This window comes from Rhinoraja longicauda, chromosome 19, assembly GCF_053455715.1.
Source record: "Rhinoraja longicauda isolate Sanriku21f chromosome 19, sRhiLon1.1, whole genome shotgun sequence".
Classification (NCBI taxonomy): Eukaryota; Metazoa; Chordata; class Chondrichthyes; order Rajiformes; family Arhynchobatidae; genus Rhinoraja; species Rhinoraja longicauda.
The window spans coordinates 12,068,937-12,092,671 of NC_135971.1; the positions used below are offsets into that span (position 1 = coordinate 12,068,937).

At 45.9% G+C, this 23,735-nt stretch overlaps 1 protein-coding gene across 1 annotated transcript; it reads right to left on the bottom strand.

Annotated features, from left to right (window-relative positions):
• Window positions 1–7,573: 7,573 nt before the first annotated feature.
• Window positions 7,574–10,087, bottom strand: LOC144603135 (prostate stem cell antigen-like). The gene is made up of 3 exons (XM_078416284.1): window positions 10,036–10,087; window positions 8,446–8,556; window positions 7,574–7,761 (listed from the first exon to the last, which is right to left on the bottom strand). Exons 1-3 carry the CDS (start codon window positions 10,085–10,087, stop codon window positions 7,574–7,576), a joined length of 351 nt encoding a protein of 116 aa, XP_078272410.1.
• Between the last annotated feature and the right edge of the window lie 13,648 nt (window positions 10,088–23,735).

A 23,735-nucleotide genomic window follows, 5' to 3' on the forward strand; every position in this document is an offset into this window, starting at 1 on the left:
TCGGCGGGGGTAACCTTTTCACACAAAGGGTGGTGGGGGTATGTTTCCGCGCTGTATCTTTAAACCAAGCTAAGCTAGAGGTGTGCATCTCAAATTGGTTCTTACTTACCAATCGTCCCAACCCCAAGATAGCATTGCTCGTCATTCCGAGAGCATGTAACAGAATCGGTCAAGTATCTGTTCATTGATGCGGGGCTGGAGTAACACCGCAAACAGTTACCTGTACATGAGAACAGGGAAGGTTGTGTGAGAGGTCACCTGTAGCTCATTCTGCGGCTGCTCTGAAAACGAGCAACTCCTTTCAATAAACATAGAACAGTCCCGACACAAAATGCTGGAGTAACTCAGCGGGTCAGGCCAGCCTCTCTGGAGAAGAGGTAGAGGTGATGTTTTGGTCGAGACCCTCCCCCATCCGAGTGGTTGTACTGGCTTGAAAGTCGCCTTGTTGAGTCTCGTTGTCTGTAACTCGTTTTCACCGAGCTGCCAGTCCCGCTGAGTTACTCCAGCTACTTTGTGTCTATTTTCGGTGTAAACCGACACCTGCAGTTCCTTCCTGCACAATAGCACTGTCGAGCCCTCTGATGTTTATAGCACGTAAACACAGGCCATTCGGCCCAACGAGTCCGTGCCCACCAGCGACCAGCACTCTCCTAAACACTGCCAAAGTAGTATCTAAACTATCTACACACTTATAGTTTTGCCTTTTTGCACTGTTATTGTTTGTTTTATGTGTACATATGTGTGTCTGTGCGTGTGTGTGTGTGCGTGTGCGTCTGTGTGTAAGAAGGAACTGCTGATCCTGGTTTCTCATTTCATTTGATTTAAAGAACGATTTATTTCACGGATTTGATTTATTCGATTTTTTTTTTAAATTATCAATTGAAAAAGACCGCTAAAACCCGATAAAATACTTTCTCATTTTAAAAAAAGGCGTTAAAAAAACACTTTTCTTTCACCGAATAGATTAAAAAAAACAACGCCCATTAAAAAACCTGTTTGTTTAAAAGTTTTCTCATTTAAAAAAAATTGGCTTAATTACAAAAAGAAGATTGTTTTATTTGAAAGATTCTGTCTTAAAGAAAAGTCGTTCAGTCCCGCCCGTTTGTTTACGGTTTTCTCATTTTTAAAAAAGCCTAAATAATAAAAAATATATATTCATTTTAAAGATTCTTTAAAAAAGTCCTTCGGTGGCGCTCGACGCCCAAATGGTCCGGGTTGCACGTTTGAGGCCTCTCCTGCCCTTCCCACTGAAAAACGTTTTTTCTCATTTCTATTGATTTAAAAAAAGAACAATTTAGAATCATAGAAAATAGGAGGCTTCGAGCCAGCACCGCCATTCATTGTGATCATGGCTGATCATCCACAATCAGTACCCCGTGCCTGCCTTCTCCCCATATCCCTTGATTCCACTAGCCCCTAGAGCTCTATATAACTCTCTCTCAAATCCATCCAGCGATTTGGCCTCCACTGCCCTCTGTGGCAGAGAATTCCACAAATTCACAACAAATTATCTGGGTGAAAAAGTTCCTTCTCACCTCAGTTTTAAATGGCCTCCCCTTTATTCTAAGACTGTGTGTGTGTGGCCCCTGGTTCTGGATTCGCCCAACATTGAGAACATGTTTCCTGCATCTAGTATTTCCTGCATTTATTTCACGGATTAGATTTATTCGAATATTTTTTTTAAATCAGTTAAATAAAACTGCTAAAAAACCCGAAAAAATTACTTCCTCATTTAAAAAAGACGTTAAAAATAATATAATTTTAAAACTTTTTTATTTGAAAGATTCTGTTAAAAAAAAGTCGTTCAAATCCGCCCATTTGTTTACGGAGGGGAGTGGGGGTGGGGGTGGGGGGAGGGGAGCGGAGTGGGGGGAGGGGATTGGGGGAGGGGATTGGGTGCGGGTGGTGGGAGGAGTGGAGGGGAGTGGGGTGGGTGAGGGGTAAATGGGTGTGGGGTTGGGGGTAGGGGGGAGGGGAGTGGGGGTGGGGGGAGGGGAGTGTGGGGGGCGGGTTGCCTCAGGGAGAGATTTGAACCCAACGCGTCTACCTCAGTCTAGAACAACAATAAAACTCTCTTGACTTGACAAAAAACTAACTCCATAAATTGGACTGAATCCGAAACACCGATGCGCTCTACAAAAAGGGCCAGAGCAGACTGTTCCTGCTGACGAGACTCGGTCCTTTGGAGTGCAGGGGGCACACCTGAGGACTTTCTACCACACGGTGGTGGCATCGGCCATCTTCTATGGAGTGGTCTGCTGGAGCAGCAGCATCTCAGCGGCGGAAGGGAAGAGACTCGCCAAGCTGGTCAGGAAGGCCAGTTCTGTCCTGGGTTGCCCCCTCGACTCAGTGCAGGCGGTGGGAGAGAGGAGGACGACGGCAAAGTTAACATCGCTGCTGGACAACGGCCCCCACCCCATGCAGGACACTGTCACTGCACTGAGTAGCTTCTTCAGTGACAGACTCCTTCACCCCAAGTGCATGAAGGAGAGATATCGGAGGTCCTTCCTTCCCGCTGCTGTGAGACTGCACAACCAGCACTGCTCCCAGCAGACGAGTCAACAGTAACAGTTAAGAAATACACAGTAAACTGATGACAATTTATCCTTTTATCTTTATTTTATTTATAATGAATGATCTCTTGCTATCCACTTTGCTGCTGTAACACTGTAAATTTCCCCGGTGTGGGTCTAATAAATAAATTTATTATTATTATTATTATTATTATTATTATTATTATTATTATTATTATTATTATTATTATTATTATTATTATTATTATTATTATTATTATTATTATTATTATTATTATTATTATTATTATTATTATTATTATTATTATTATTATTATTATTATTATAATTATTATTATTATTATTATTATTATTATTATTATTTTTATTATTATTTTTATTATGATTATATTCAGTAAGAAACTCCCTACATGTTAACAAACACACAGGCTAAATGTTTCACCTAGAATTCCGATCCCACTTGAGAATCTAAAATGCCTTTCCACAGTTAAACTGCAGGACAACAAAATAGTTTTGATTTTCTTACCCAGAGGGGCGCTGAGAATGAGACCAGCGACCAGGACCAAAAGGCAATTCATCTTTGGATTTGAGCAGCTGAGCTTCGAAGGCAAGAGAGGGAACAGAAAAACATTCGAACACAAGTCTTTCAAACTCCCTGATATATGAAGAAGGGTTCCAGCTGGAAACGTCACCAGCCCGTGTTCTCCAGAGCTGCTGCCTGACTCGCTGAGTTACGCCAGCTCTCTGCGCCTTTATTCAAAATCCCCCTGTGGTTTTGACAAATGGGAGGGTCTTTTAGAGGTAGAGGGAGGAGGCAAGATAAAGGACGAATTACTAATGACAACAGCGATTCTGGAGAGGAGAAATCGAGCAAGTAGATACAAGAAATGCTGCTGCTGGTAACAAGCCTCCCCCGACAAAGCACTGGATGTGGTCAAGCATCATCCGTAGAGACGGCACACGAGGCCAGAATGGAAACTGGGTCTGTGGCGCTGTGACGCAGCAAGGCATTCAAGAGAGAGCTAGATAGAGCTCTTAAGGATAGCGGAGTCAGGGGGTACGGGGAGAAGGCAGGTACGGGATACTGATTGAGAATGATCAGCCATGATCACATTGAATGGCGGTGCTGGCTCCGAATGGCCTACTCCTGCACCTATTGCCTATTGTCTATTGTCTCTACCGGTGCGCCACCATTGATGCCAGTGCAGTAATGATCACTTGTGGGGCAGTTTTCTGAAATTGCTTTGGAGAATTTGAGAGGGTTTGACACAGATTCGTGACCAGTACAGGCGTCCGGGTTTATGTGGAGAATGGGGTTGAGAGGGAGAGATAGATCAGCCATGATTGAATGGCGGAGTAGACTCGATGGGCCGAATGGCTTAATCCTGATCCTTGAACTTATGAAAGAAAGGAATACGCTCACATTTTACTTTGAAAATCAGTACTTTATTGAGATGCGGCAACACATGAACAGAGTAATGGTACAAGCTCCAAGTTATATGATTATTATTATCATCCAAATTATTAAAAGATTGCAAATATCAAGCATTGTGTATTAGCATGGGCTTCGTCAACTGGAAGGAGGTTGTCCTTAACCAGGTTAAGCAGACAAAAAGAGTAGCAAAGTCAAATGTGAGTCCCTTGAAGGCAGACACGGGTAAAATTATTATGGGTAACAAGGAAATGGCAGAAGAGTTGAACAGGTACTTCGGATCTGTCTTCACTAAGAAAGACACAAACAATCTCCCAGATGTACTGGAGATCAGTGGATCTAGGTGGGTAGAGGAACTGAAATAAATTTTCATTAGGCGAGAAATTGTATTGGGTAGACTGATAGGACTGAAGGTTGATAAATCCCCCAGGGCCTGATGGTCTACATCCCAGGGTAATCGGGGAGGTGGCTCTGGAAATAGTGAACGCATTGGTGAAAGGGAAATTATGCTTGACTAATCTTCTGGAATTTTTTGAGGACGTGACAAGTAAAATGGATGAAGGGGAGCCAGTGGATGTAGTGTATCTAGACTTTCAGAAAGCCTTTGATAAGGTCCTGCACGGGAGCTTGGTAACTAAAATTAGAGCACATGGTATTGGGGGTAGGGTGTTGACATGGATAGAGAATTGGTTGGCAGACAGGAAGGAAAAAATAGGAGTAAACGAGTCGTTTTCATAATTACAGGCAGTGGCGAGTGGAGTGCCGCAAGGCTCGGTGTTGGGGCCACAACTGTTTACCATATATATTAATGATTTGGAAGAGGGAATTAGAAGCAACACTAGCATGTTTGACGATGACACAAAGCTGGGTGGCAGTATGTACTGCGAAGAGGATGTTAGGAGATTGCAGGGTGACCTGGACAGGTTGAGTTAGTGGGCAGATGCGTGGCAGATGCAGTATAATATAGATAAATGTGAGGTTATCCATTTTGGCGGCAGAAACAAGGAGGCAGATTATTATCTCAATAGAGTTAGGTTAGGTAAGGGGGAGGTCCAGCGAGAACAGGGTGTCCTTGTTCACCAGTCACTGAAAATTGGCGTGCAGATGCAGCAGGCAGTGAAGAAAGCTAAAGGCACGTTGGCCCTCATAACGAGAGGATTTCAGTATGGGAGTAAAGAGGTTATTCTACAGTTGTATAGGGCCCTGGTAAGACCACATCTGGAGTATGGTGTACAGTTTTGCTCTCCTAATTTGAGGAAAGACATCCTTGTAATTGAGGCAGTGCAGCGTAGGTTCACGAGATTGATCCCTGGGATGGCGGGATTGACATATGAGGAAACATTGAAAAGACTGGGCTTGTATTCACTGGAGTTTAGAAGGATGAGAGGGGATCTTATAGAAACATCTAAAATTATAAAAGGACTGGACAAGCTAGATGCAAGAAAAATGTTCCCAATGTTGTGCGAGTCCAGAACCAGGGGCCACAGTCTTAGAATAAAGGGGAGGTCATTTAAAACTGGGGTGAGGAAGAACTGTTTTAACCAGACAGTTGTGAATTTGTGGAATTCTCTGCCACGGAGGGCAGTGGAAGCCAAATCACTGGATGGATTTAAGAGAGAGTTAGATAGAGTTCTAGGGGCTAGTGGAATCAAGAGATATGGGGAGAAGGCAGGCACGGGGTACTGATTGTGGACGATCAAACATGATCACAATGAACGGCGGTGCTGGCTCGAAGGGCCAAATGGCCTCCTCCTGCACATATTTTCTATGTTTCTATGTTTCTAGGGGCGCGGAGAATGAGACCAGCGACCAGGACCAAAAGGCAATTCATCTTTGGATTTGAGCAGCTGAGCTTCGAAGGCAAGAGAGGGAACAGGAAAAAAAATCGATCAGAAGTCTTTCAAACTCCCTGAAATCTGAAGAAGGGTCCCAGCTGGAAACGTCACCAGTCCGTGTTCTCCAGAGCTGCTGCCTCACTCGCTGAGTTACGACAGCTCTCTGAGCCTTGATTGAAAATCCCCCTGTGGTTTTGACAAAAGGGAGGGTCTTCTAGAGGTAACGGGAGGCAAGATAAAGGATGAATTTCTGAAGAACAACAGCGACTCGGGAGAGGAGCAATCGAGCAAGTAGATACAAGAAATGCTGCTGCTGGTAACAAGGCTCCCCCGACAAAGCACTGGATGTGGTCAGGCCACATCCGCAGAGACGGCACACGAGGCCAGCATGGAACCCGGGTCTCTGGCGCTGTGAGGCAGCAACGCGTTTAAGAGAGAGCCAAATAGAGCTCTGAGGGATAGCGGAGTCAGGGCGTGTGGGGAGAAAGAAGAAACGGGGTACTGAAGGATGAGAGGGGATCTTATAGAAACATCTAAAGTTATAAAAGGACTGGACAATCTAGATGCAGGAAAAAAATTCCCAATGTTGGGCGAGTCCAGAACCAGGGGTCACAGTCTTAGAATAAAGGGGAGGCTATTTAAAACTGGGGTGAGAAAAAACAGTTTCACCCAGACAGTTGTGAATTTGTGGAATTCTCTGCCACGGAGGGCAGTGGAAGCCAAAATACTGGATGGATTTAAGAGAGAGTTAGATAGAGTTCTAGAGGCTAGTGGAATCAAGAGATATGGGGAGAAGGCAGGCACGGGCTACTGATTGTGGACGATCAACCATGATCACAATGAATGGCGGTGCTGGCTCTAAGGGCCAAATGGCCTCCTCCTGCACCTATTACTGCCATTGCAGTAATGATCACTTGTCAGGCAGTTTTCTGAAATTGCTTTGGAGAATTTGAGAGAGGCTTTGACACAGATTCTTGATCAGTACAGGCGTCCGGGGTTATGTGGAGAATGGGGTTGAGAGGGAGAGATAGATCAGCCATGATTGAATGGCGGTGTAGACTCGATGGGCCGAGTGGCTTAATCCTGGTCCCGGAACTTATGAAATAAAGGAATACGCTCACATTTTCTTTTGAAAATCAGTACTTTATTGAGATGCGGCAACAGATGAACAGAGTAATGGTACAAGCTCCAAGTTATATATGATTCTCATTATCATCCAAATTATTAAAAGGTTGCAAATATCATGCATTGTGTAGTAGCATGGGCTTCGTCAACTGGAAGGAGGTTGTCCAAGCGGTGCCTGCGTAACATGCTTGTCCAGCCTCCCGAGATCAACCCAGTGTCATAAGGGCATAAGTCATACAGCAGGTGATAGGAGCAGAATTAGGCCATTCGGCCCATCGAGTCTACTACGCCATTCGATCGTGTCTGGTCTATCTCTCCCTCCCAACCCCATTCTCCTGCCGTCTTCCCACAACCCCTGACACCCGCACTAATCAAGAATCTATCTATCTCTGCCTTAAAATTTTCAATTCACTTGGCCTCCACTGCCTTCTGTTGGAGTTACTAAAGCTGTATGCATGTAATCATCTACAAAGCATAATTCAAATCAATACCAAAAAAAAGTGAATTCGAAATGTGAGGAATTGCAGTACATCTGTTAGATTAAGCAGATCATCTCCTGGAAATCAAGTGTTAAGACTCATCATCCCTGATCTTCCGACATACAGCACCCGGACATTTACACGGTGCATTATTATTATGCATTTGCTTCACATAAATATTGCAAACCAGACTGACACCAGAGCAGGGAACAGCACAAGAGATAATTTAACTTGGTCACTCGCGTTGCAGAGGTCAGTATTACAACAGTGGATAGCGACTGAAACTTCTCCAGACTCATCCTGTTGAACACAAACAGCAGGAGGAATACATCCAGCGTAGTAAACCGTTACACCAGCTGGAGAAACAGAATGGACAGTTAAATAATTTCTGTGTTCATGGTTCATGTACCATTTTAGAGTGATACAGCGTGGACACAGGCCCTTCGGCCCAACTTGCCCACCCGGCCAACATGTCCCAGCGACACGTCCCACCTGCCTGCGCTTGGTCTATATCCCCCCCCCCCCTCCACAACCACCCAAACTTGTCCTATCTATGTACCTGTCCAACTGTTTCTTAAATGTTGGGAAAGTCCCTGCCTCAACTACCTCCTCTCGCAGCTTGTTCCATATACCTGCCGCGCTCTGTGTGAATGCCACTGAGTTTTCACATGTCTATGAGTAAATCAGCTATTGATTCACAGAATTGTACAGTCTTTACATCTTTGCCAGGACTAGAGGGTGTGAGCTACAGGGAGAGGTTGAGTAGATTGGGTCTCCTTTCCTTGGAGTGCAGGAGGATGAGGGGTAACCTATTCCAGTATAAAATCATGAGAGGACTGGATCGGGTAGATGCACAGAGTCTCTTGCCCAGAGTAGATTCGAGAACAAGATGACATAGGTTTAAGGTGAAGGGGAAAAGATTTTAATAGGAATCGGCGGGGGTAACCTTTTCACACAAAGGGTTGGGGGGTATGTTTCCGCGCTGTATCTCTAAACCAAGCTAAGCTAGAGGTGTGCATCTCAAATTGGTTCTTACATACCAGCCGTCCCATTCCCAAAAAAGCATTGCTCGTCTTTGCCAGGGCATGTAACAGATTCGGTCACGCATCTGTTTGTTGATCGTGGGCAGTAGTAACACCGCAAACAGTTACCTGTACATGAGAACAGGGAAGGTTGTGTGAGAGACACCTGTAGCTCATTCTGCGGCTGCTCTGAAAACGAGCAACTCCTTTCAATAAACAAAGAACAGTCCCGCCACAAACTGCTGGAGTAACTCAGCGGGTCAGGCTAGCCTCTCTGGAGAAGAAGTAGAAGTGATGTTTTGGTCGAGACCCTCCCCCATCCGAGTGGTTGTACTGGCTTGAAAGTCGCCTTGTTGAGTCTCGTTGTCTGTAACTCGTTTTCACCGAGCTGCCAGTCCCGCTGTGTTACTCCAGCACTTTGTATCTATTTTCGGTGGGGGTGGGGGAGGGGAGGTGTGGGAAGGGAGGGGAAAGGGGGTGGAGGGGAAGAATGGTGGGGTGGGAAGGGGTGGGATTGGGGGTGGGGAAGGGGAGGGGGAACAGGGGGTGAGGGGGTGGAGGGAGGGGAATGGGGAGAGGGTAGTGGGGTTGGGAAGGGGAGGGGAGGGAGTGGGGAGGGGGTGTATGGGAGGAGGGAGGGGAATGGGGAGGGGAGTGGGGGAAGGGGAGGGGAGTGGGGGTGGGGAGAGGGGAGTGGGGTTGGGGGGAGGGGAATGGGGGAAAGAGGGTGAGGTGGAGGGGTGGGGGGGAATGGGGGAGCGGAGTGGAGGTGGGGTAGGGGAGTGGGGGTGGGGTAGGGGAGTGGCTGTGGGGGGAACCGGGGGAAGGGGAGCAGGGGCGGAGTGGGGGTGGAGGGAGGGGAATGGGGGGAGTGTAGTGGGGGTGGGGATGGGGAGGGGAGGGTGTGGGGAGGGGGTTGGGGAATGGAATGGGGGAAGGGGAGCGGAGGGGGAGAGGTGTGGGAGCGGTGGAGGGGAGTGGGGGGGACGAGGGGTGTGGTGAGGGAGAGGGGTGGAGGGGAGGGGAATGGGGAGAGGGGAGTGGGGGTAGGGGAATGGGGAAAGGGGGTGGGGGTGGAGGGGTGGGGGTGGGGGGGATGGGGGAGCGGTGTGGGGTGGGGTAGGAGATTGGGGGTGGGGTAGGGGAGTGGGGGTGGGGTAGGGGAGTGGGGGTGGGGTAGGGGAGTGGGGGTGGGGTAGGGGAGTGGGGGGAGGGGAGGAGAGGGTGCTGACCGATGCAGGAGAGGCTTTGATCCACGGCTCGCTCTGGCTGCAGTGCTGGCCACACGGAGCCGAGGTCAGTGCCCCCCTTCTCCCCTTCCCCTTCGCTGCTCGCCCGCCCACGGCCCCGGGAGACTATCCCCGCCCGGCAACGGGCTTCGTCAATTGGGGGAGGATTGCCCCAGGGAGAGGTTTGGACCCAACGCGTCCACCTCAGTCTAGTATAACAATAAAACACTCTTGACTTGACAATAACTAACTCCATATTCAGTAAGAAACTCCCTACATGTTAACAAACACACAGGCTAAATTCCGATCCCACTTGAGAATCTAAAATGCCTTTCCACAGTTAAATTGCAGGACAGCAAAATAGTTTTGATATTCTTACCCAGAGGGGCGCTGAGAATGAGACCAGCGACCAGGACCAAAAGGCAATTCATCTTTGGATTTGAGCAGCTGAGCTTCGAAGGCAAGATAGAGAACAGGAAAAAAATTCGAACACAAGTCTTTCAAACTCCCTGATATATGAAGAAGGGTCCCAGCTGGAAACGTCACCAGTCCGTATTCTCCAGAGCTGCTGTCTGACTCGCTGAGTTACGCCAGCTCTCTGCGCCTTTATTGAAAATCCCCCTGTGGTTTTGATAAATGGGAGGGTCTTCTAGAAGTAGTGGGAGGAGGCAAGATAAAGGACGAATTACTGATGAAAACAACGACTCTGGAGAGGAGAAATCGAGCAAGTAGATACAAGAAATGCTGCTGCTGATAACAAGCCTCCCCGACAAAGCACTGGTTGTGGTCAGGCAACATCCATAAAGACGGCACACGAGGCCAGCATGGAAACTGGGTCTCTGGCGCTGTGACGCAGCAAGGCATTCAAGAGAGAGCTGGATAGAGCTCTTAAGGATAGCGGAGTCAGGGGGGATGGGGAGAAGGCAGGAACGGGATACTGATTGAGAATGATCAGCCATGATCACATTGAATGGTGGTGCTGGCTCTGAATGGCCTACTCCTGCACCTATTGTCTATTGTCTATTGTCTCTACCGGTGCGCCACCATTGATGCCAGTGCAGTAATGATCACTTGTGAGGCAGTTTTCTGAAATTGCTTTGGAGAATTTGAGAGAGGCTTTGACACAGATTCTTGATCAGTACAGGCGTCCGGGGTTATGTGGAGAATGGGGTTGAGAGGGAGAGATAGATCAGCCATGATTGAATGGCGGAGTAGAGTCGATGGGCCGAATGGCTTAATCCTGATCCTTGAACTTATGAAAGAAAAGAATACGCTCACATTTTACTTTGAAAATCAGTACTTTATTGAGATGCGGCAACACATGAACAGAGTAATGGTACAAGCTCCAAGTTATATGATTATCATTATCGTCCAAATTATTAAAAGATTGCAAATATCAAGCATTTAGTATTAGCATGGGCTTCGTCAACTGGAAGGAGGTTGTCCTTAAGCAGGTTAAGCAGACAAAAAGAGTAGCAAAGTCAAATGTGGGTCCCTTGAAGGCAGATACGGGTGAAATTATTATGGGTAACTTGGAAATGGCAGAAGAGTTGAACAGGCACTTCGGATCTGTCTTCACTAAGAAAGACACAAACAATCTCCCAGATGTGCTGGAGATCAGTGGATCTAGGTGGGTAGAGGAACTGAAATAAATTTTCATTAGGCGAGAAATTGTATTGGGTAGACTGATAGGACTGAAGGTTGATAAATCCCCCGGGGCCTGGTGGTCTACACCCCAGGGTACACGGGGGGGTGGCTCTGGAAATAGTGAACGCATTGGTGATCATTTTCCAATGTTCAATAGATTCAAGATCAGTTCCTGAGGATTGCAGGACAGCTTATGTTATTCCACTTTTCAAGAAAGGAGCGAGAGAGAAAACGGGGAATTACAGACCAGTCCAAGTCAGCGTGGATTTGTGAAAGGGAAATTGTGCTTGACTAATCTTCTGGAAATTTATGAGGACGTGACAGGTAAAATGGATCAAGGGGAGCCAGTGGATGTAGTGTATCTAGACTTTCAGAAAGCCTTTGATAAGGTCCTGCACGGGAGCTTGGTGACTAAAATTAGAGCACATGGTATTGGGGGTAGGGTGTTGACATGGATAGAGAATTTGTTGGCAGACAGGAAGCAAAAAATAGGAATAAACGAATCGTTTTCATAATTACAGGCAGTGGCGAGTGGAGTGCCGCAAGGCTCGGTGTTGGGGCCACAACTGTTTACCATATATATTAATGATTTGGAAGAGGGAATTAGAAGCAACACTAGCATGTTTGATGATGACACAAAGCTGGGTGGCAGTATGTACTGCGAAGAGGATGTTAGGAGATTGCAGGGTGACCTGGACAGGTTGAGTGAGTGGGCAGATGCGTGGCAGATGCAGTATAATATAGATAAATGTGAGGTTATCCACTTTGGCGGCAGAAACAAGGAGGCAGAATATTATCTCAATGGAGTTAGGTTAGGTAAGGGGGAGGTCCAGCGAGAACAGGGTGTCCTTGTACACCAGTCACTGAAAATTGGCGTGCAGATGCAGCAGGCAGTGAAGAAAGCTAAAGGCACGTTGGCCCTCAGAACGAGAGGATTTCAGTATGGGAGTAAAGAGGTTATTCTACGGTTGTATAGGGCCCTGGTAAGACCACATCTGGAGTATGGTGTACAGTTTTGCTCTCCTAATTTGAGGAAAGACATCCTTGTAATTGAGGCAGTGCAGCGTAGGTTCACGAGATTGATCCCTGGGATGGCGGGATTGACATATGAGGAAAGATTGAAAAGACTGGGCTTGTATTCACTGGAGTTTAGAAGGATGAGAGGGGATCTTATAGAAACATCTAAAATTATAAAAGGACTGGACAAGCTAGATGCAAGAAAAATGTTCCCAATGTTGTGCGAGTCCAGAACCAGGGACCACAGTCTTAGAATAAAGGGGAGGCCATTTAAAACTGGGGTGAGAAAGAACTGTTTTAACCAGACAGTTGTGAATTTGTGGAATTCTCTGCCACAGAGGGCAGTGGAAGCCAAATCACTGGATGGATTTAAGAGAGAGTTAGATAGAGTTCTAGGGGCTAGTGGAATCATCAGATATGGGGAGAAGGCAGGCACGGGGTACTGATTGTGGACGATCAACCATGATCACAATGAATGGCGGTGCTGGCTCGAAAGGCCAAATGGCCTCCTCCTGCACATATTTTCTATGTTTCTATGTTTCATGGGGCGCGGAGAATGAGACCAGCGACCAGGACCAAAAGGCAATTCATCTTTGGATTTGAGCAGCTGAGCTTCGAAGGCAAGAGAGGGAACAGGAAAAAATTTCGATTAGAAGTCTTTCAAACTCCCTGAAATCTGAAGAAGGGTCCCAGCTGGAAACGTCACCAGTCCGTCTTCTCCAGTGCTGCTGCCTGACTCGCTGAGTTACGCCAGCTCCCTGAGTCTTGATTGAAAATCCCCCTGTGGTTTTGACAAATGGGAGGGTCTTCTAGAGGTAACGGGAGGCAAGATAAAGGATGAATTTCTGAAGAACAACAGCGACTCGGGAGAGGAGCAATCGAGCAAGTAGATACAAGAAATGCTGCTGCTGGTAACAAGGCTCCCCCGACAAAGCACTGGATGTGGTCAGGCCACATCCGCAGAGATGGCACACGAGGCCAGCATGGAACCCGGGTCTCTGGCGCTGTGAGGCAGCAACGCATTCAAGAGAGAGCTAGATAGAGCTCTGAGGGATAGCGGAGTCAGGGGGTACGGGGAGAAGGCAGGACCGGGGTACTGATTGAGAATGATCAGCCATGATCACATTGAATGGCGGTGCTGGCTCTGAATGTCCTATTCTTGCACCTATTGTCTATTGTCTATTGTCTCTACCGGTGCGCCACCATTGATGCCAGTGCAGTAATGATTACTTGTGAGGCAGTTTTCTGAAATTGCTTTGGAGAATTTGAAAGAGGCTTTGACACAGATTCTTGATCAGTACAGGCGTCCGGGGTTATGTGGAGAATGGAGTTGAGAGGGAGAGATAGATCAGCCATGATTGAATGGCGGAGTAGACTCGATGGGCCGAATGGCTTAATCCTGGTCCCGGATCTTATGAAAGAAAGGAATACGCTCACATTTTCTTTTGAAAATCAGTACTTTATTGAGATGCGGCAACAGATGAACAGAGTAATGGTACAAGCTCCAAGTTATATAGGATTATCATTATCATCCAAATTATTGAAAGGTTGCAAATATCAAGCATTGTGTATTAGCATGGGCTTCGTCAACTGGAAGGAGGTTGTCCAAGCGGTGCCTGCGTAACATGCTTGTCCAGCCTCCCGAGATCAACACAGTGTCATAAGGCCATAAGTCACACAGCAGGTGATAGGAGCAGAATTAGGCCATTCGGCCCATCGATTCAACTCCATCATTGAATCATGGCTGACCTATCTCTCCCTCCCAACCCCATTCTCCTGCCTTCTCCCCACAACCCCTGACACCCGCACTAATCAAGAATCTATCTATCTCTGCCTTAAAAATATCAATTCACTCGGCCTCCACTGCCTTCTGTTGGAGTTACTAAAGCTGTATGCATGTAATCTTCTACAAAGCATCATTCAAATCAATACCAAAAAACGAGAATTGGAAATGTGAGGAATTGCAGAACATCTATTAGATTAAGCAGCTCATCTCCTGGAAATCAAGTGTTAAGACTCATCATCCCTGATCTTCCGACATACAGTACCCGGACGTTTACACGGTGCATTATTATTATGCATTTGCTTCACATAAATATTGCAAACCAGACTGGCAACAGAGCAGGGAACAGCACAAGAGATAATTTAACTTGGTCACTCGCGTTGCAGAGGTCAGTATTACAACAATGGATAGACAATAGACAGTAGGCAATAGGTGCAGGAGTAGGCCATTCAGCCCTTCGAGCCAGCACCGCCATTCAATGCGATCATGGCTGATCACTCTCAATCAGTACCCCGTTCCTGCCTTCTCCCCATACCCCTCACTCCGCTATCCTTAAGAGCTCTATCCAGCTCTCTCTTGAAAGCATCCAACGAACTGGCCTCCACTGCCTTCTGAGGCAGAGAATTCCACACCTTCACCACCCTCTGACTGAAAAAGTTCTTCCTCATCTCCGTTCTAAATGGCCTACCCCTTATTCTTAAACTGTGGCCCCTTGTTCTGGAATCCCCCAACATTGGGAACATGTTATCTGCCTCTAATGTGTCCAATCCCCTAATTATCTTATATGTTTCAATAAGATCCCCCCTCATCCTTCTAAATTCCAGTGTATACAAGCCCAATCGCTCCAGCCTTTCAACATACGACAGTCCCGCCATTCCGGGAATTAACCTAGTGAACCTACGCTGCACGCCCTCCATAGCAAGAATATCCTTCCTCAAATTTGGAGACCAAAACTGCACACAGTACTCCAGGTGCGGTCTCACCAGGGCCCGGTACAATTGTAGAAGGACCTCTTTGCTCCTATACTCAACTCCTCTTGTTACGAAGGTCAACATTCCATTGGCTTTCTTCACTGCCTGCTGTACCTGCATGCTTCCTTTCAATTGACTGATGCACTAGGACACCCAGATCTCGTTGAACTCCCCCTCCTCCTAACTTGACACCATTCAGATAATAATCTGCCTTTCTATTCTAACTTCCAAAGTGAATAACCTCACACTTATCTACATTAAACTGCATCTGCCATGTATCCGCCCACTCACACAACCTGTCCAAGTCACCCTGCAGCCTGATTGCATCTTCCTCACAATTCACACTACCCCCCAACTTAGTATCATCTGCAAATTTGCTAATGGTACTTTTAATCCCTTCGTCTAAGTCATTAATGTATATCGTAAATAGCTGGGGTCCCAGCACCGAACCTTGCGGTACCCCACTGGTCACTGCCTGCCATTCCGAAAGGGACCCATTTATCCCCACTCTTTGCTTTCTGTCTGTCAACCAATTTTCTATCCATGTCAGTACCCTACCCCCAATACCATGTGCCCTAATTTTGCCCACTAATCTCCTATGTGTGACCTTGTCGAAGGCTTTCTGAAAGTCGAGGTACACCACATCCACTGACTCTCCCTTGTCAATTTTCCTAGTTACATCCTCAAAAAATTCCAGTAGATTTGTCAAGCATGATTTCCCCTTCGTAAATCCATGCTGACTCGGAATGATCCCGTTACTGCTATCCAAATGCTCAGCAATTTCGTCTTTTATAATTGACTCCAGCATCTTCCCCACCACTGACGTCAGACTAACTGGTCTATAATTACCCGTTTTCTCTCTCCCTCCTTTCTTAAAAAGTGGGATAACATTTGCTATCCTCCAATCCACAGGAACTGATCCTGAATCTATAGAACATTGAAAAATGATCTCCAATGCTTCCACTATTTCTAGAGCCACCTCCTTAAGTACTCTGGGATGCAGACCATCAGGCCCTGGGGATTTATCAGCCTTCAGTCCCATCAGTCTACCCAAAACCATTTCCTGCCTAATGTGGATTTCCTTCAGTTCCTCCATCACCCTAGGTTCTCCGGCCCCTAGAACATTTGGGAGATTGTGTGTATCTTCCTCAGTGAAGACAGATCCAAAGTAACGGTTTAACTCGTCTGCCATTTCTTTGTTCCCCATAATAAATTCCCCTGCTTCTGTCTTCAAGGGACCCACATTTGCCTTGACTATTTTTTTCCTCTTCACGTACCTAAAAAAACTTTTGCTATCCTCCTTTATATTATTGGCTAGTTTACCCTCGTACCTCATCTTTTCTCCCCGTATTGCCTTTTTAGTTAACTTTTGTTGCTCTTTAAAAGAGTCCCAATCCTCTGTCTTCCCACTCTTCTTTGCTATGTTATATTCCTCTCCTTAATTTGTATGCTGTCCCTGACTTCCCTTGTCAGCCACAGGTGTCTCTTACTCCCCTTAGAGTCTTTCCACCTCTTTGGAATAAATTGATCCTGCAACCTCTGCATTATTCCCAGGAATACCTGCCATTGCTGTTCTACCGTCTTCCCTGCTAGGGCCTCCTTCCAATCAATTTTGGCCAGCTCCTGCCTCATGCCTCTGTAATCCCCTTTGCTATACTGTAATACCGACACTTCTGATTTTCCCTTCTGCCTTTCCATTTGCAGAGTAAAACTTATCATGTTGTGATCACTGCCTCCTAATGGCTCTTTTACCTCTAGTCCCCTTATCAGATCAGGATCATTACACGACACTAAATCCAGAATTGCCTTCTCCCTGGTAGGCTCCAGTACAAGCTGTTCTAAGAATCCATCTCGAAGGCACTCTACAAACTCTCTTTCCTGGGGTCCATTTCCAACCTGATTTTCCCAGTCTACCTGCATGTTGAAATCTCCCATAACCACCGTAGCATTACATTTTTGACATGCCAATTTTATCTCCAGATTCAACTTGCACCCTATGTCGAGGCTACTGTTTGGGGGCCTATAGATAACTCCCATTAGGGTCTTTTTACCCTTACAATTTCTCATTTCTATCCATACTGATTCAACATCTCCTGATTCTATGTCACCCCTTGCAAGGAAATGAATATCATTCCTTACCATCAGAGCAACCCCACCCCCTCTGCCCACCTGTCTGTCTTTTCTATACGTTGTGTACCCCTGAATATTCAGTTCCCAGCCCTGGTCCTCTTGTAGCCATGTCTCAGTGATCCCTACAACATCATACTTGCCCATGACTAACTGAGCCTCAAGCTCATCCACTTTATTTTTTATACTACGCGCATTTAAGTACAACACTTTAACTTCTGTATTTACCTCCCCTCTCACATCGTTCACAATTGGCCCTGCCCTTAATTTCTTTTCCCCTCTAGAACTTCTGTTCCCATTCTTCCGAGAGTCTTTTGCAATATCTCCTGTATTCCCTTTTACCTCATCTTCATATTCACAATTTGTTAACCCCTCCCCCCCACTACATAGTTTAAAGCCACAGGTGTCACACTAGCAAACCTGCCTGCCAGAATGTTTGTCCCCCTGCTGTTAAGATGCAACCCGTCCCTTTTGTACAAGTCATCCCTAGCCCAGAAGAGATCCCAGTGGTCCAGAAATCTAAATCCCTGCTCTCTGCACCAGTCCCTCAGCCATAAATTCATACCCTCTATCTCTCTGTTCCTGGCCTCACCAGCACGAGGTACCGGTAGCAGTCCAGAGATAACCACCTTCGACGTCCTACTTCTCAGTGTTTTTCCCAACTCTCTAAACTCCCACTGTAGCACCTCCTTCCTCTTCCGCCCGACGTCATTCGTGCCCACATGCACAACGACTTCAGGTTGATCGCCTTCCCTCACTAGGATTTTCTGAAGCCGGTCTGTGATGTGTTGAACCCTGGCACCAGGGAGGCAACAGACCATCCTCAAGTCCCTCCTGCTGCCACAGAATCTTCTGTGCGTCCCTCGGACTATGGAGTCACCGACCACTACGGCTCTTCCAGACTTCGGTCTCCCCTGTCGAGTATCCTTGCCAACAGGTCCGCCACTCGGACTGGAAACGTCTTCTGCCCCGACAGTTCCCAAGAGGGTATACCTATTTGCAATAGAGACTGAAACTCCTCCAATATCTTGCTGAAGTACACAATCAGCAGGAAGAATACATCCAGCACCGTAAACCGTTACACCAGCTGGAGAAACAGAATGGACAGTTAAATAATTTCTGTGTTCGTAGTTCATGTACCATTTTAGAGTGATACAGCATGGAAACAGGCCCTTCGGCCCAACTTGCCCACACCGGCCAACATGTCCCAGCTATACTAGTCCCACCTGCCTGCGCTTAGTCCATAGCCCATATGGGTAGACTGATGGGACTGAAGGCTGATAAATCCCCAGGGCCTGATAGTCTGCATCCCAGTGTACTTAAGGATATGGCGCTAGAAATTGTGGACGCATTGGTGATCATTTTCCAATGTTTTATAGATTCAGGATCAATTCCTGTGGATTGGAGGGTAGCTAATGTTGTCCCACTTTTTAAGAAAGGAGGGAGAGCGAAAACGGGAAATTATAGACCAGTTCGTCTTACATCAGTGGTGGGGAAGATGCTGGAGTCAATTATAAAAGATGAAATTGCGGAGCATTTGGATAGTAGTAACAGAATCGTTCCGAGTCAGCGTGGATTTACGAAGGGGAATTAATGCTTGACTAATCTTCTGGAATTTTTTGAGGATGTAACCAGGAAAATTGACAGGGGAGAGCCGGTGGATGTGGTGTACCTTGACTTTCAGAAAGCCTTCGACAATGTTCCACATAGGAGATTACTGGGCAAAATTAGAGCACAAATTATAACAAAATTAGAGGTAGGTTACTGACATGAATAGAAAATTGGTTGACAGACAGAAAGCAAGGAGTGGGGATAAATGGTTCCCTTTCAGAATGGCAGGCAGTAACTAGTGGGGTACCGCAAGGCTCGGTGCTGGGACTGCAGCTATTTACAATATACATTAATGACTTGGACGAGGGGATTAAAAGTACCATTAGCAAATTTGCTGATGATACAAAGCTGGGTGGTAGATTGAACTGTGAGGAAGATGCTATGAGGTTGCAGCGTGACTTGGACATGTTGTGTGAGTGGGCGGATGCATGGCAGATGCAGTTTAATGTGGATAAGTGTGAGGTTATCCACTTTGGTGGTAAGAATAGGAAGGCAGAGTATTATCTGAATGGTGTCATGTTAGGAAAAGGGGACGTACAACGAGATCTGGGTGTCCTAGTTCATCAGTCACTGAAAGGAAGCATGCAGGTACGGCAGGCATCGATGAAAGCCAATGGAATGTTGGCCTTCATAATAAGGGGAGTTGATTACAGGAGCAAAGAGGTCCTTCTGCAGTTGTACAGGGCCCCAGTGAGACTGCACCCGGAGTACTGTGTGCAGTTTTGGTCTCCAAATTTGAGGAAGGATATTCTTGCTATTGAGGGCGTGCAGCGTAGGTTTACTAGGTTAATTCCCGGAATGGCGGGACTGTCGTATGTTGAAAGACTGGAGCCACTAGGCTCGTATACACTGGAATTTAGAAGGATGAGAGGGGATCTTATCGAAATGTATAAGATTATTAAGGGGTTGCATACGTTAGAGGCAGGAAACATGTTCCCAATGTTGGGGGAGTCCAGAACCAGGGGCCACAGTTTAAGAATAAGGGGTAGGCCATTTAGAACTGAGATGAGGAAAAACGTTTTCAGAGAGAGTTGTGAATCTGTGGAATTCTCTGCCTCAGAAGGCAGTGGAGGCCAATTCTCTGAATGCATTCATGAGAGAGCTAGATAGAACTCTTAAGGATAGCGGAGTCAGGGGGTATGGGGAAAAGGCAGGAACTGGGAATTGATTGAGAATGATCAGCCATGATCACAATGAATGGCGGTGCTGGCTCGAAGGGCCGAATGGCCTCCTCCTGCGCCTATTTTCTATTGTCTATTGTTTTCACATTTCTATGAGTAAATCAGCAATTGATTCACAGAAATGTACAGTCTTTACATCTTTGCCAGGACTAGAGGGTGTGAGCTACAGGGAGAGGTTGAGTAGACTGGGTCTCCATTGCTTGGAGCGCAGGAGGATGAGGGGTGATCTTATAGAGGTGTATAAAATCATGAGAGGAATAGATCGGGTAGATGCACAGAGTCTCTTGCCCAGAGTAGGGAAACTGAGGACCAGAGGACATAGGTTTAAGGTGAAGGGGAAAAGATTTAATAGGAATTGGCGGGGGTAACCTTTTCACACAAAGGGTGGTGGGGGTATGTTTCCGCGCTGTATCTTTAAACCAAGCTAAGCTAGAGGTGTGCATCTCAAATTGGTTCTTACTTACCAATCGTCCCAACCCCAAGATAGCATTGCTCGTCATTCCGAGAGCATGTAACAGAATCGGTCAAGTATCTGTTCATTGATGCGGGGCTGGAGTAACACCGCAAACAGTTACCTGTACATGAGAACAGGGAAGGGTGTGTGAGAGGTCACCTGTAGCTCATTCTGCGGCTGCTCTGAAAACGAGCAACTCCTTTCAATAAACATAGAACAGTCCCGACACAAAATGCTGGAGTAACTCAGCGGGTCAGGCCAGCCTCTCTGGAGAAGAGGTAGAGGTGATGTTTTGGTCGAGACCCTCCCCCATCCGAGTGGTTGTACTGGCTTGAAAGAGGCCTTGTTGAGTCTCGTTGTCTGTAACTCGTTTTCACCGAGCTGCCAGTCCCGCTGAGTTACTCCAGCTACTTTGTGTCTATTTTCGGTGTAAACCGACACCTGCAGTTCCTTCCTGCACAATAGCACTGTCGAGCCCTCTGATGTTTATAGCACGTAAACACAGGCCATTCGGCCCAACGAGTCCGTGCCCACCAGCGACCAGCACTATCCTAAACACTGCCAAAGTAGTATCTAAACTATCTACACACTTATAGTTTTGCCTTTTTGCACTGTTATTGTTTGTTTTATGTGTACATATGTGTGTCTGTGCGTGTGTGTGTGTGCGTGTGCGTCTGTGTGTGTGTGTGTGTAAGAAGGAACTGCTGATCCTGGTTTCTCATTTCTTTTGATTTAAAGAACGATTTATTTCACGGATTTGATTTATTCGATTTTTTTTTAAAATTATCAATTGAAAAAGACCGCTAAAACCCGATAAAATACTTTCTCATTTTAAAAAAAGGCGTTAAAAAAACACTTTTCTTTCACCGAATAGATTAAAAAAAACAACGCCCATTAAAAAACCTGTTTGTTTAAAAGTTTTCTCATTTAAAAAAAATTGGCTTAATTACAAAAAGAAGATTGTTTTATTTGAAAGATTCTGTCTTAAAGAAAAGTCGTTCAGTCCCGCCCGTTTGTTTACGGTTTTCTCATTTTAAAAAAAGCCTAAATAATAAAAAATATATATTCATTTTAAAGATTCTTTAAAAAAGTCCTTCGGTGGCGCTCGACGCCCAAATGGTCCGGGTTGCACGTTTGAGGCCTCTCCTGCCCTTCCCACTGAAAAACGTTTTTTCTCATTTCTATTGATTTAAAAAAAGAACAATTTAGAATCATAGAAAATAGGAGGCTTCGAGCCAGCACCGCCATTCATTGTGATCATGGCTGATCATCCACAATCAGTAACCCGTGCCTTCTCCCCATATCCCTTGATTCCACTAGCCCCTAGAGCTCTATATAACTCTCTCTCAAATCCATCCAGCGATTTGGCCTCCACTGCCCTCTGTGGCAGAGAATTCCACAAATTCACAACAAATTATCTGGGTGAAAAAGTTCCTTCTCACCTCAGTTTTAAATGGCCTCCCCTTTATTCTAAGACTGTGTGTGTGTGGCCCCTGGTTCTGGATTCGCCCAACATTGAGAACATGTTTCCTGCATCTAGTATTTCCTGCATTTATTTCACGGATTAAATTTATTCGAATATTTTTTTTAAATCAGTTAAATAAAACTGCTAAAAAACCCGAAAAAATTACTTCCTCATTTAAAAAAGACGTTAAAAATAATATAATTTTAAAACTTTTTTATTTGAAAGATTCTGTTAAAAAAAAGTCGTTCAAATCCGCCCATTTGTTTACGGAGGGGAGTGGGGGTGGGGGTGGGGGGAGGGGAGCGGAGTGGGGGGAGGGGATTGGGGGAGGGGATTGGGTGCGGGTGGTGGGAGGAGTGGAGGGGAGTGGGGTGGGTGAGGGGTAAATGGGTGTGGGGTTGGGGGTAGGGGGGAGGGGAGTGGGGGTGGGGGGAGGGGAGTGTGGGGGGCGGGTTGCCTCAGGGAGAGATTTGAACCCAACGCGTCTACCTCAGTCTAGAACAACAATAAAACTCTCTTGACTTGACAAAAACTAACTCCATAAATTGGACTGAATCCGAAACACCGATGCGCTCTACAAAAAGGGCCAGAGCAGACTGTTCCTGCTGACGAGACTCGGTCCTTTGGAGTGCAGGGGGCACACCTGAGGACTTTCTACCACACGGTGGTGGCATCGGCCATCTTCTATGGAGTGGTCTGCTGGAGCAGCAGCATCTCAGCGGCGGAAGGGAAGAGACTCGCCAAGCTGGTCAGGAAGGCCAGCTCTGTCCTGGGTTGCCCCCTCGACTCAGTGCAGGCGGTGGGAGAGAGGAGGACGACGGCAAAGTTAACATCGCTGCTGGACAACGGCCCCCACCCCATGCAGGACACTGTCACTGCACTGAGTAGCTTCTTCAGTGACAGACTCCTTCACCCCAAGTGCGTGAAGGAGAGATATCGGAGGTCCTTCCTTCCCGCTGCTGTGAGACTGCACAACCAGCACTGCTCCCAGCAGACGAGTCAACAGTAACAGTTAAGAAATACACAGTAAACTGATGACAATTTATCCTTTTATCTTTATTTTATTTATAATGAATGATCTCTTGCTATCCACTTTGCTGCTGTAACACTGTAAATTTCCCCGGTGTGGGTCTAATAAATAAATTTTTTATTATTATTATTATTATTATTATTATTATTATTATTATTATTATTATTATTATTATTATTATTATTATTATTATTATTATTATTATTATTATTATTATTATTATTATTATTATTATTATTATTATTATTATTATTATTATTATTGTTATTATTATTATTATTATTATTATTATTATTATTATTATTATTATTATTATTATTATTATTATTATTATTATTTTTATTATTTTTATTATGATTATATTCAGTAAGAAACTCCCTACATGTTAACAAACACACAGGCTAAATGTTTCACCTAGAATTCCGATCCCACTTGAGAATCTAAAATGCCTTTCCACAGTTAAACTGCAGGACAACAAAATAGTTTTGATTTTCTTACCCAGAGGGGCGCTGAGAATGAGACCAGCGACCAGGACCAAAAGGCAATTCATCTTTGGATTTGAGCAGCTGAGCTTCGAAGGCAAGAGAGGGAACAGAAAAACATTCGAACACAAGTCTTTCAAACTCCCTGATATATGAAGAAGGGTTCCAGCTGGAAACGTCACCAGCCCGTGTTCTCCAGAGCTGCTGCCTGACTCGCTGAGTTACGCCAGCTCTCTGCGCCTTTATTCAAAATCCCCCTGTGGTTTTGACAAATGGGAGGGTCTTTTAGAGGTAGAGGGAGGAGGCAAGAT